The sequence below is a fragment of the Mauremys mutica genome, chromosome 10, assembly GCF_020497125.1.
Source record: "Mauremys mutica isolate MM-2020 ecotype Southern chromosome 10, ASM2049712v1, whole genome shotgun sequence".
NCBI classification, from domain to species: Eukaryota; Metazoa; Chordata; order Testudines; family Geoemydidae; genus Mauremys; species Mauremys mutica.
This window is the reverse complement of record NC_059081.1, coordinates 70,434,307-70,447,361: the sequence shown is the minus strand read 5'-3', so window position 1 is coordinate 70,447,361 and position 13,055 is coordinate 70,434,307. Positions and strand designations below refer to the sequence as shown.

Below are 13,055 nucleotides of genomic sequence, written 5' to 3'. Positions count from 1 at the left end.
GTCCTGGCCGGTGGTGGAACGTCCGCCAAAATGTCGCCGAATTTCTGTGGCGACGCCTCTCGATGACGCCGCTTGCTGCCAACAAGCGACGTCATTGAGGGGCGTCGCTGCCGAAATGCTGCTGAAATTCGGCAGCATTTCGGCAGCTGCTCCACCGCTGCCACGGTCCTTCGTCTGGCGCCCACCAGATGAAAAGGTTGGGGACCACTGCATTATTGCGCTGTGATCGGCCTCCGGAAACGACCCATAATCCCCTTAAGTCAAGTGGCCACTCTTCCTATTGTTTTGGAATCGGCTGCAGGAATGCGGATATGCGCTTTCAAAGCTCCGGGACCTAACAACCATTAGTGTGGAATGTTGCTTGCTGTGAGTCAGAGAGAGAGGTGGGGGGAGGGAGGTCTGCTGTTGTAAGTTCAGACAAGACACCATGCTGACATACTCTCAGCTCTCCAAAAATCCACTCTTTCTCCCCCGCACATACACACAACACACTCACTGTCCACACCACCTCTCTCCCTCCCCCCCCCCCCCATTTGAAAAGCACATTGCAGCCCCTTGCCTGCTGGGTAGCTACCACAATGCACTGCTCTCTGTGGCACTGGAAGAGCTGCTAATATGCCCACGCCAGTGCACTTGAATCTGACGTGGACACACTGCAGCGCTTTCCCTACTGCGCTCTCTGAGGGCTGGTTTAACTCACAGCTTTCTACATCTGCAAGTGTAGCCATGCCCAAAGGAATGTGTGTTTTCCTCAATTTTACATATAAGCAGCAAACAGACATCAAGCGAATGAGGGATGGAGGCAAACCTCACAGTAGCAAGTGGCATCTACACCCAGCAGGAGAGAGAAGCTTGGTCTCAGAGAATTCATTTCAACGGTTTACTGGTCTATAAAGACAGGGGACTGAACCTCAAGTGGTAAGCAACTGAAACAACAAATTGTATACAACATTACTGCAATGTAAGCGCACAGAGGTCTTCTCTCAAAGATAATGCCACACTGGTGATTAATAGCCCTGTGAAATGTATATATTAACACTACAGAAGGAATTATGGATACTCATTAATATTATGTTTTAAAGCATGTGGCTGAAGAAAGGAAAGAACAGTTCCCACCCAGACTGGTTACCTCACAGCTATGTAAATTAATCTAGGTGTGACCAGAAACAATGGAAGCCGCATTTACATGGAGATCAGCAGAGGGATAGGACACTCACAGGAAGGGTAAAGCAACTGAGTATTATCACGCTTCTTGAAACAAAATCATTTAACTTTTGGTGATATAAACAAGGACAGAAGCCATCGTTGGCATCCATCACTAGACAGATACAAGAAAATATAGCTCTTACAAGCTGAGAACGATGGGCCCTTCAACTCTCACTAAATATTAAAAACAGTAAGGCATTGATTCAAAGAGAGCTATTTAAGTATACAGAGCAGCGTTTCTCAAACTGGGGGTCCTGACCAAAAAGGAGATTGCAAGCCTATTGGGGGGGGTGGGGTCATGGCATTGCAACCCTTTCTCTTGTGCTGCCTTCAGAGGTGGGCGGCCAGAGAGTGGCTGCTGCTGGCCAGGCACTCAGCTCTGAAGGCAGTACTGCCACCAGCAGCAGCACAGAAGGGCAGCATATTGAACAGCTGCCAGGGTCTAAGATAGATGCCTTGTCCCCCTCAAACCTGAAGAGTTACTCATTGCTGTGGGTGAAACATGCATAGTAAGTTTTTCCCCCCCAAAGCTTCTCAGACACACACACATGCACCAGAATACATTCCATGCCTCCCCGTTTCAGAGCCTCTGGTCTAGTACACAGACACTTTGGGGTGTGACCTGCACGCATGGGAACTATGATAGCAAAACATTGTGAGGCACTCAGTGTTACAGGTAAGAGGTGACAACTCTGCACTGGTCTGGACTGATAATGTGACAGTGGTCTCTTGCAACAGGTGATTTTGTTTTTAACTAAATCCAACATGAATCAGACAAGACATTTGAAACATACAGGATAAGACAGACAAGGGGTTTTCATTTTCTGAGAAATGTTTAACTGTTCTGAAACATCACCCCAAAAACAAACTCCAAACAGGCTTATCTACCTGTACTTGACAAAAACAACCATGCAAGAACAACTGATTTTGGGGAAGGTTTTACGCTTCATTTCAGAGTCATTTCTACAGACTTCTGAATCTTTCAGTAGCTCATGAGCTCCTGCTTGAAGCTTCTAAGGACCATTCTCAGCTGGTATGAAATACTCCTGCATGGCTCAAGAAGCTGCCTCACTTCTCATAGACTCAAACTTTAAAACCAGAAGGGACCATCAAGATCATCTAGTCTGACCGCCTGCACATTGTAGGCCACAGAACCTCACCCACCCACCCTAACCTCTGGCTGAGTTACTGAAGTACTCAAATCATGATTTAAAGACTTCAAATGACAGAGAATCCACCACTTACATTAGTTTAAACCTCCAAGTGACCCATGCGCCACAGGAAGGCGAAAACCCCTCAGGGTCTCTGCCAATCTGACCCAGGGGAAAATTCCTTCCCGACCCAAAATATGGCAATTGGTTAGACCCTGAGCATGCGGGCAAAACCCACCAGACACACATCTGGGAAAGAATTCTCTGTAGTAACTCAGAGCCCTCCCCATCTAATGTCCCATCACCAGCCGCTGGAGATATTTGCTGCTAGCAGTCACAGATTGCCTACAATGAGCAGGTACGCAGTCTCATCTTACCATCCCCTCCGTAAACTTATCAAGCTCAGTCTTGACACCAGTTAGGTTTTTTTCCCCTCACTGCTCCCCTTGAAAGGCTGTTCCAGAACTTCAATCCTCTGATGGTTAGAAACCATCTAATTTCAAGACTAAACTTGTTGATGTCCAGTTTATAGCCATTTATTCTTGTGTCCACATTGGTGCTTAACTTAAATAACTCCTCCCCATCCCTAGTATTTATCCCTCTGATGTATTTACAGAGAGCAATCATATCTCCCCTCAGCCTTCGTTTGGTTAGGCTAAAAAAAAAAACCAAGCTCTTTGAGTCTCCTCCAATAAGGCAGGTTTTCCAGTCCTTCGATCATCCTAGTAGCCCTTCTCTGCACCTGTTCCAGTTTGAATTCATCTTTCTTAGACACAATATTCCAGATTAAGTCTCACCAGTGCCTTGTATAATGATACTACCACTTCCCTGTCTCTACTAGTAATACCACGCCTGATGAATCCTAACACTGCATTAGCCTTTTTCACAGCTGAATCACACTGGCAGCTCATAGTCATCCTGTGATCAACCAATACATTCAGGTCTTTCTCCTCCTCTATCCCTTCCAACCAGTAAATTCCCATCTTACAGCAAAAATTCTTGCTGTTAGTTCAACTTGTGAGCTGAAGCATCTCAATAATTCCACCAGGGGCAGGGAAGGCAGGCACCAGATGCAGCATGGTGAAGTGCACCGAGCAGAGAGCTGGGAGCCAGGAACACCTGAATTTTATTCCCAGCTGTGTGACAGTGTGGATTTAATAATATTGTATCTTTCTCCTGCCTGCTGATCACCCAAGTTAGCTCTTCCTCCTAATCTGCCCCATTTCCCTTGCAGATTTACTCAAGGACTATTTCCATAGCAATAGATTATGATTTAATGAAAGAACAAAAAATTATGGTATCACTGAATCCAGGCAAGACTAAGGGGATAACCATAGGAAAACTGTCCCCTATATACACTCAGATGTTGTGATATGAAGTGTGAAAGGAAAAGTAGAAGAACATCACACCACAGATTAAGGGGCTTGGGTAATCATTAAAAAGACTGCAGAAGTAACTTTGTTTGATTTGTTAAGAATACCTTTACCCAGCGTAACAAGATGGCTTGCCCTTTAAATGGAATCAGCTGTCTCCCAGCTGGTGTTATGTGGTCAGAGATCAGGTAATAGCTTGAAGATCACCTGGTCCTCATTAGAGGTAGCAAGAGACAATTAGGGGGAGAGTTGCAAGGAGCAGGAGTGCTTCTGCAGATATTCCCCAATCAGGGAAAAGAATGTAATTGATAGGAGGAACTTGTGTTCAACAACTTTAATGTTAAATAAATAAACCTGAAGCACTGAAGAAAAGGGACTGGAATTCTGCAGCTAGAGAGTTCCTTGGTGCACAGGTCAGTAGCACGGCCTACTGGCTAAATGACACCTTCAGACATTAAGGATTCAGACTTGCTGCCTTTCCATCTGTTTACATGGCCATCATATTCCTCAGACAGTGTTACAAATTAAGTTTCTTTTTGCAGATAGGGACTTACATCTTTTGTGGATATAGCCTTGTTGAAACATCGCCTCCATGAACACAAAGTCGCTGTAGATGGAGCGTTCCATCACTACACCTTGTCCTATGATTACAAACAGGTTCTAATCATGAAAGGCTCAATAAAACTATGCCACAACAACATCTCAAGTTATCTCTATTAGATCATAAGCAAAAGTCAGGTTCTTACAGTTACATAATCTTGGAACACACTCATCTCTGGGCAAGTTAACGTATCAAAAGAGTAAAGATTTCACCCCTCAACATATCAGGCATACGTTCAAACAAACATACATCTCTAGCACTACTGAACGTACCAATTGATCAATTCTATTCATGTTTTTATAGCACACCTATCACCATGATATCCAAATGCCTTCCAATGATGCAATAAGCAACACATCATGAGGAGACCCCATCTGAAATGTAGTTTGTTAATGTGAAGGCAAGGATATTATTATTCCTCCTTATAGGAAAGAGCTCTCGTGTCTAAAATACACTCAAATACTACAGTGAGGGCTACCCTAGAAATACATGTAACAAACATAGCAGGTGCCAGATGGCTGAGTTAATGCTGCTGCTGGAACCTCAGTTAGGGTACAAAAGCGGAAATGGAAATAGCAACTTCTTACCTAACCAATCTGTTCCTCTCATTTGCTTACTTTACACTGATTATAATAAGATTATTTTTTTATCTCTGTTAATGAGGCAAATCTGATACAGCTATAGAAGAGGGAGACTTTTTTTTCTGGCTTACACATCATCACAGAATCTGTATTCCTGGTGATGTGTGAGCCAGAAACACCACAGCTTAACTTTCAGGTTCCAGGTCAAGCTTGCAGGACTGAATGTTAGAAAAACCACTTTCCTGCCCCCTAAGCTTCCAGATCAATTCTGCTTAGACAGAGTGGCCACAGGTAAGGACCCTTACAAGGCAATGTGCATTTTTATCCTGAAAGCTGACTGTACAATTTTAGTTGTGTATTTCTGGACTTTGATTTTAACTGTGCCACCTTAATGATTATATTCAAAAAGCCACATTAACAGGTCTAAGTGCACTTCCCTCTGGAAAATTCTGCCAAGTTGACCTGACAGATTACCAACCTGACTCTGCTCTCCCCCTGAAAGAGCTTTATAAAAAGGACTTGGAAACTAATGGAATAATGAGATTTTATATTTAAATAGAGCTATGGGGGGCAGTCAAACTGTAAAAGGCATCTTAATCATTTTAACAACTCTAGAATCCAAATTCACCAATTAATTTAGAAACAAAGCTTAACCTGTAGACAGGAGGAGCTCCAGTGCGTCGGAATACTGTAAAACACGATTAGTGTACAACCAGGCTTGTAGGCGATATGAATTTCCATCAGGACATTTTGGATCATTGTAAAATTTCTCTAGATTACAATGGCCATTAAATTTCTCATCCAGTAGCGTTCCATCTCCTGTGACCCTGTCCAAATAATGCACATCTGCTTCTGGGAAATACTGCATACCTGAGACAAAGAGGAATCAAGATCATAAAATTGTGTGCTTTGGTTTAAACTAGACATTTCCGATTCATTTTAGTTATTTTTAAAACTGTAGTTTAAAGTGACATTATTTTATTTACAGGCATGCATACATAACTCATCTCCACAAGTTATGAGCAAAATATTACTACACAATGATCTCCAATAAATTTCATCATGCCATCATGATTAGAGATGCACAGCCAAGTTAAAAATGTCTTTCAGTTTCTTCTTCCTTCTTCAAAATGGCCTCTAAACTGTTGTTCTGAGCAGCTGTTTCCCTGTCCACCCTTCTTATAACCCCAATCTATTGCTGAGAGAACATCCTTACTGCAGTGTAACCTAAGACAACCTACTGAGAAAACTCCCACTGACTTCCCTAGGGCCAGGATTTCTTCCACCAACATGTGACATCCAGAAATCCCAGTTTGCCATATATTTGGTATTCTCATTGCCAGTCAAACCACTATATTAACTGCGGCAGCAAAGAACTATTCAAGCCACCCCAAACCACTGATACTTGATGAATCAGTGCCTTTGCTTGTACAAGGATTGCAATGTATTATGTTCCATAAAATATTATAGAGGACAGAAAAAGAGTCAGCCATACCTAGCTTTTCTGCTATTTGTTGTGCAAGTTCGCCCTTTCCAGAAGATAAGTTGCCATCTACAGTAAAGATTTTGCTGTATTTATTGAACTTTTTAGTAGTTCTCTCTCCCAGCATATAAAACAACCAGCCATACCGCAACTTCTGCTGAGCGCTCACGTGAATATTTGCCTGCAAGAAAACACAACAACTAAGCTAATGAATTCAAGTTGTAGATTTTAACATAACATTTATATTAATACAATGACACAGAGGCTCCAATCAGGATTAATGCCTATATTAGTGTGTATAGTGCCTAACACAATTAAAGGCATCATTCCTGCCGTGGAGCGTTTAGCGTTTTAGGACCTGATCTTGTAATCTGATCCATGAGAGTACAACTATCTGCCCTGCAGAGCTGATTGTAGAATCAAATGATTAAATTTAACTGTAGTATAACCCAGGAAGCAAAGAAAATATTATCTAATAGAAATCAGGAGTGATTTACACTGATTGAATATATTACCACAAAACAGAACTTGGCCAGAAGAAAAGGATTGATATCCCTAGTCTAAAATGTGCCAAAAGATCTTTAATGACTTATTTTAAGGGACAATTTATTTACTACTAATTTTATACATATCTACATCCACTACTCAGGCCAGAAGAGACCATCCTGATCATCTTGTCGGACCTTCTGCTTACCAGACCATAGAACCTCACACAGTAATTTCTGCATCTGTTGAGCCATAGCATATATTTCAGAAAGACATACAGATTTGTTTTAAAGATTTCAAGCAATGGAGAAACCACCACATCCTTAGGTAAGTTGTTCTAATGATCAATTGCCTTCACTATTAAACATTTGCTCCCAATTTCTACTCCAAAATTGTCAAGCTCCAACTTCCAACCATTGGATCTCCTTATGTCCCTTTTTCTGCTAGGATTAAAGGGCCATCTATTACCAAAAATTGCTTCCCCGTGTTCATACCTGCAAACAATGATCAAGTCACCTCTTGACTTTCCTTTGGCTAAACTAAATAGATTGAGTTTCTTTAGTCTCTCATTGTAAGGCAGGTTTCCAGATCTCCAATGATTCTTGGAGTTTTGTCTGAACTCATTCCAGTTTTTCTAATTCCCTTTTGAAGTGTGGACATCAAGACTGTACACAGCATTCTAGTAATGCTCCCACTGGTACTACATACAGAGTCCGTGGGTATCCATGGACCATTTCTATGGATAGCAGCGTAGATGCCAATACAAGTTTTGTATCCACACAGGGCTCTGATGGTGAGAGCCGGGCGGGCAACTATGAGGAACTGCAGCACAGATCCTCCACCTGCCCTGGGCGGGAGTCTGGGGCGCAGGGACACTGAACGGGGGGCTGCTCAGGCCCCCTGCCCAAGGTAGGTGGAGGGTCCGCCACAGCTCCGCCCAGCTGCCCACCCAGCTCTTATCGTGGCCAGGTCTGGGAGAACCATGCTGGCAGCTGTGGGGCGCATGGGTTTCTCCACCTGCCCTGGGCGGGAGGCTGGGACACTGCCCATGGGCTGCTCAGGCCCCGCAGGGCAGGTGGAAGCTCTGCCGTGGCTCCCTACAGCTGCCAGCGTGGCTCTCCCAGACTCAGCTCCGGACAGGAGCCGCAGCCTGGCCACAGTAAGAGCTGGGTGGGCAGCTGTGGGAAGCCTGGGTCTCTCCACCTGCCCTGGGTAGGGGGCCTGAGAAGCCCCCGGGCAGCTTCACAGGTCTCTCCCTCCCAGGCCGGCATGAAGCTCAGCCATGGAGCTGTTGTGGACCCTTCACCTGCCCACGGTGCATCACTAGTTTTATCATCATCATCAAAAAGAACAGGCAAGAAGACTGTGTATTTAGACTGGTAAAAATGAACAACATGTTTGTAAGACTGAGCTCTTAAATGTAGAGTTCAGGCTAGTCTCTAAGAATAAAGAAAATAAATAGCGCTTTGCAACTCTATAGTACTCTCCACCCAAAGCTTTCTAAACACCTTCCAAACATGGGTGAATCAAGCCTCAAGTCTTTAGAATAGTACCCTAGTGTATCAGGAGCTCCATTTTACAAATAAAAAACTGGGTTGGAGTGGTGACATGACTTGTGAAAAGAAATCTGTATCAGAGCAAAGAGCAGAATGCTGATTCTCTGACTCCCAGCCCTGTGCCTTAATAACAAAACCATTCTTCCTGTCCAGGTGATCTGTTGTTGATTACATGTAACATGTAGCCAAATTCTTAGAAAACACAAGGAATGTCTTCAGATTTGTAATGAATTCCAGGTTAGAATATGAATTAAGTTCACCTAGATGTGTGCGTGCATATTTTATCTAGATCTATATAATGTGGGTGCCAAACATGAATTTTATAAAGGATCCTCGTGTCAATTTTTTCACTCTAGTCTGAACCCTTGCAAAAGGTCCAGTTGCAGCACTTCTGTGGTATCCAGTCACTTGTGACAGCAAGACGAGATCCCGATCCTGTACCCTTCCCCAGGATTACTACTAAACACAGCGTGAGGTAACATTTGAAGGACGCAAGAAGTCATAGAATTTAAGGCCAGAAAGAACGAGTCCCACCTCTTGTAGATCACAGACCACCGCCCCTGCACACTAAACCCAGCCACCAAAACGAGGCCGAAGTATTAGCGCCTACAAACGCCTAGACTGTTACGTGCCACAGGAGGGGCCGAGCTGCACCAGCGCCCGCGGCCCCCCACAATGGCAGGACCCGGCAGGGTCGCTGCCCGTGAGCCCGGGGGGAAACTCCTCCCGCCCCGCGCGGGGGCCTGTCAGAGCCTGAGCAGGGGGGCGGGGGCCGGGCCGTGCGCGCCAGGCGCTGCACGGAGCTAACGCAGGGCCCGCCCCGCCCTAGGGCACGGAACGCCGCGAGCCGCCCGCCCCGCCCCGCCCGGGCAGGGGGACCAGGCCCGCCCCGCCTCACCACTCGCAGGGCGCCGAGCCCCGGGCGGCCCCGAGCGGCCGCGGCCGCAGCCCCCGGGCGGGCGAGTCTCGCCAGGCGCAAGGACATCGCGGACCCAGCGCAGCAGCTGGACGACGCTCTTCCGCTGCGACCAACGCGACGCCGGCGGCGGAAGGACCCACAGGCGGGGACCTAACCGGCTGCGGCGCGGAGATGACGTAAGAAGACCCGGTGCATAGGTGACTGCGGCGAGTGCCTGAGCGGAGAGGATGAGTTGTGGGCGAGGCGCCTGCTCCTAGTCCCTCCTCCGCTTGGTTCCTCTCCCCTGACCAGCTTCCTACGCCACGGGGAGTGTCTCGTTTGGCCGGGTGGGGGGAGCTCCGGGCCCCGCTGCGCCCCCGCGGGCCGGGCCGGAGCATGGCCCCTCCCTGCGGGCTGGAAGTGGGGGGCAGGCCCCAGGAGACCCACGTTCAAGTCCCTGCTCTGCCAGAGACTCCCCCTGAGACCTTGGCCAAAGCACCAGTCTCTCTGTGCCTCAGTTTCCCCAAGTGACCCATGGGGACAGCAGCACTGCTGCCCTGCCTCATGGGGGGGGGGTCAAGAGCAGGGCAGGCTCAGCTGCTACACTGATGGGGTGGGGGGATAAAGTAACTGGGACAGGGTGTAATCATCACCATGCGCTCCCTATTTCAGGGGTAGGCAACCCATGGCACGCATGCCAAAGACAGCACGCAAGCTGATTTTCAGTGGCACTCACGCTGTCTGGGTCCTAGCCACCAGTCCAAGGGGCTCTGCATTTTAATTTAATTTTAAATTAAGCTGCTTAAACATTTTTAAAACCTTATTTACTTTACATACAACAACAGTTTAGTTCAATATTATAGACTTAGAGAAAGAGACCTTTTAAAAATGTTAAAATGTATTACTGGCACACAAAACCTTAAATTAGAGTGAATAAATGAAGACTTGGCACACTACTTCTGAAAGGCTGCCAACCCCTGCTCTATGTCACCCCAGGAGAGATGAGCAGTCCACTCAACTTGTCAGGGAGGAGTAGCTCAGCTGTAGGGCCACCCATTATTTGTTAGCTCTGAGGACGTGTGGCCCCGCACAGAACAAAGGGTAGACACAAAGGACCTACCATGTCTTCTGAGAGGTTACTTTCTAAGGCCACTGTCCTGCAATCAGCTCCATAGGGGAGTGCTCCTCCCTCCCCACGTTCCCACCCAGATTCTGTTTGAAATCAGTGGTGCGCTACATGAGTACAGGAGTCTGCCTGCCCATTGCTCTAGGCAGCTGTAACCAATGTTAATTCCCAAACTGTTTCCACTGTTTAACACTTAAAGTGCAGACATGCTACACCAAACAACACAGACACCTTGTATACAGTATTAAAGAAAAATAAAGCTATGGCAATCACCATAGGTTAATTATTCAAGTCTGACACCATACTTAATACAATTCAACTCACTGGGTTTTGTTTTTTTGGTGTGACAAGCTACGCAAGGATTGCCAGACAGTAAAAAGAAATGGGTCAGGTTATCTGTCAGCAGTAGGTACAATCAACACAAGACAGAGCTACATGTACATTTCTTTATCATTACTGTCCATTCCTCTTCCGGTGGCAAGTTTCTGTGTAGTGTGATGCCACTTTGTGATTCCACAAACAGTGGAAACTCAGTCAAATTACAAAGGATGAATATAAACAAATAACACAAGTATGTAGAGACAAAATTAGAAAAGCCAAGGCACAAAATGAGATCAGACTACCTAGGGACATAAAAGGAAACAAGAAAACATTCTACAAATACATTAGAAGCAAGAGGAAGACCAAGGACAGAGTAGGCCCGTTACTCAATGAGAGGGGAAAGAATAACAGAAAATGTGGAAATGGCAGAGGTGCTTAATTCTTTGTTTCAGTTTTCAGCAAGAAGGTTGGTGGCAATTGTATGTCTAACATAGTGAATGCCAGTGAAAATGAGGTAGGATCAGAGTCTAAAATAGGGAAAGAACAAGTCAAAAGTGACTTAGAGAAGTTAAGTATCAGAGGGGTAGCCGTGTTAGTCTGGATCTGTAAAAGCAGCAAAGAATCCTGTGGCACCTTATAGACTAACAGACGTTTTGCAGCATGAGCTTTCATGGGTGAATACCCCTTGCATCCGACAGGATTCTTTGCTGCTTTTAGACAAGTTAGATGTCTTCAAATCACCAGGGCCTGATGAAATGCACCCTAGAATACTCAAGGAGCTGACTGAGGAGATATCTGAGCCACTAGCAATTATCTTTGAAAAGTCATGGAAGACGGGAGACATTCCAGAAGACTGGAAAAGGGCAAATATAGTGTTCATCTATAAAAAGGGAAACAAGGACAACCCGAGGAATTACAGATCAGTCAGCTTAACTTCTGTACCTGGAAAGATAATGGAGCAAATAATTAAGCAATCAGTTTGTAAACACCTAGAAGATAATAATGTGATAATAGTCACCATGGATTTGTCAAGAACAAATCGTGTCAAACCAACCTGATAGCTTTCTTTGACAAGGTAACAAGCCTTGTGGATGGGGGGAAGCGGTAGATGTGGTATATCTTGACTTTAGTAAGGCTTTTGATATGGTCTTGCATGACCTTCTCAGAAATAAACTAGGGAAATGCAACCTAGATGGAGCTACTGTAAGGTGGCTGCATAACTGGTTGGGAAATTGTTCCCAGAGAGTAGTTATCAGTGGTTCACAGTCAGGCTAGAAGGGCATAAGGAGTGGGGTCCCCCAGGGATCGGTTCTGGGTTCGATTCTGTTCAATATCTTCATCAATGATTTAGATAATGGCATACAGAGTACACTTAGAAAGTTTGTGGATGATACCAAGCTGGGAGGGGTTGCAAGTGCTTTGGAGGATAGGATTATAATTCAAAATGATTTGGACAAACCGGAGAAACGGTCTGAAGTAAATAGGATGAAATTCAATAAGAACAAATGCAAAGTACTCCTCTTAGGAAGGAACAATCAGTTGCACACATACAAAATGGGAAATGACTGCCTAGGAAGGAGCACTGCGGAAAGGGACCTGGGGGTCATACTAGATCACAAGCTAAATATGAGTCAACAGTGTAACACTGTTGCAAAAAAAGCAAACATCATTCTGGGCTGTATTAGCAGGAGTATTGTAAGCAAGACACAAGAAGTAATTCTTCTGTTCTACTCCACGCTGATTAGGCCTCAACTGGAGTATTGTGTCCAGTTCTGGGTGCCACATTTCAGGAAAGATGTGGACAAATTGGAGAAAGTCCAAAGAAGAGTGACAAAAACTATTAAAACGGTAGAAAACATGATCTATGAGGGAAGATTGAAAAAATTGGGTTTGTTTAGTCTGGACAAGAGAAGACTGAGGGGGGACATGATAACAGTTTCCAAGTACATAAAAGGTTGTTACAAGGAGGAGGGGGGGAAATTGTTCTTATTAACCTCTAAGGATAGGACAAGAAGCAATGGGCTTAAACTGCAGCAAGAACAGTTTACGTTGGACATTAGGAAAAACTTCCTAACTGTCAGTGTTATATCCTTGGGGCAGCCGGTGTAGGAAGCAATCACTTGAGGCCAGAGAGCAGGCAGCTAACCAAAACCTCCATTTTATTTACATATATACAGAGAGCACCTCAGCCGGTTGAAACCGGTTGAGCTAATCCATAATAATCTAACTCAGTTGCCATAGCAACAAAACCATGACAACCAAATACACAACAT

General features: G+C 45.2%; 1 protein-coding gene across 5 annotated transcripts in view; it reads right to left on the bottom strand.

Annotated features, from left to right (window-relative positions):
* NDUFA10 (NADH:ubiquinone oxidoreductase subunit A10) overlaps positions 1 to 9,502 on the bottom strand; it is a 64,428-nt gene extending 54,926 nt beyond the window's left edge. For 3 of the 5 annotated variants that reach the window (XM_045033001.1, XM_045032999.1, XM_045033000.1), the window contains exons 1-4: positions 9,336 to 9,493; positions 6,408 to 6,576; positions 5,567 to 5,782; positions 4,285 to 4,371 (exon numbers count right to left, since the gene is read on the bottom strand). In XM_045033001.1, coding sequence (XP_044888936.1) covers positions 4,285 to 4,371; positions 5,567 to 5,782; positions 6,408 to 6,576; positions 9,336 to 9,422 — 559 coding nt within the window. In that variant the 5' untranslated portion in view covers positions 9,423 to 9,493. Of the gene's footprint in view, positions 1 to 4,284; positions 4,372 to 5,566; positions 5,783 to 6,407; positions 6,577 to 9,335 lie in introns of all 5 variants that reach the window. The other 2 variants (XM_045033002.1, XM_045032998.1) reach the window with 2 other exon arrangements.
* Between the last annotated feature and the right edge of the window lie 3,553 nt (positions 9,503 to 13,055).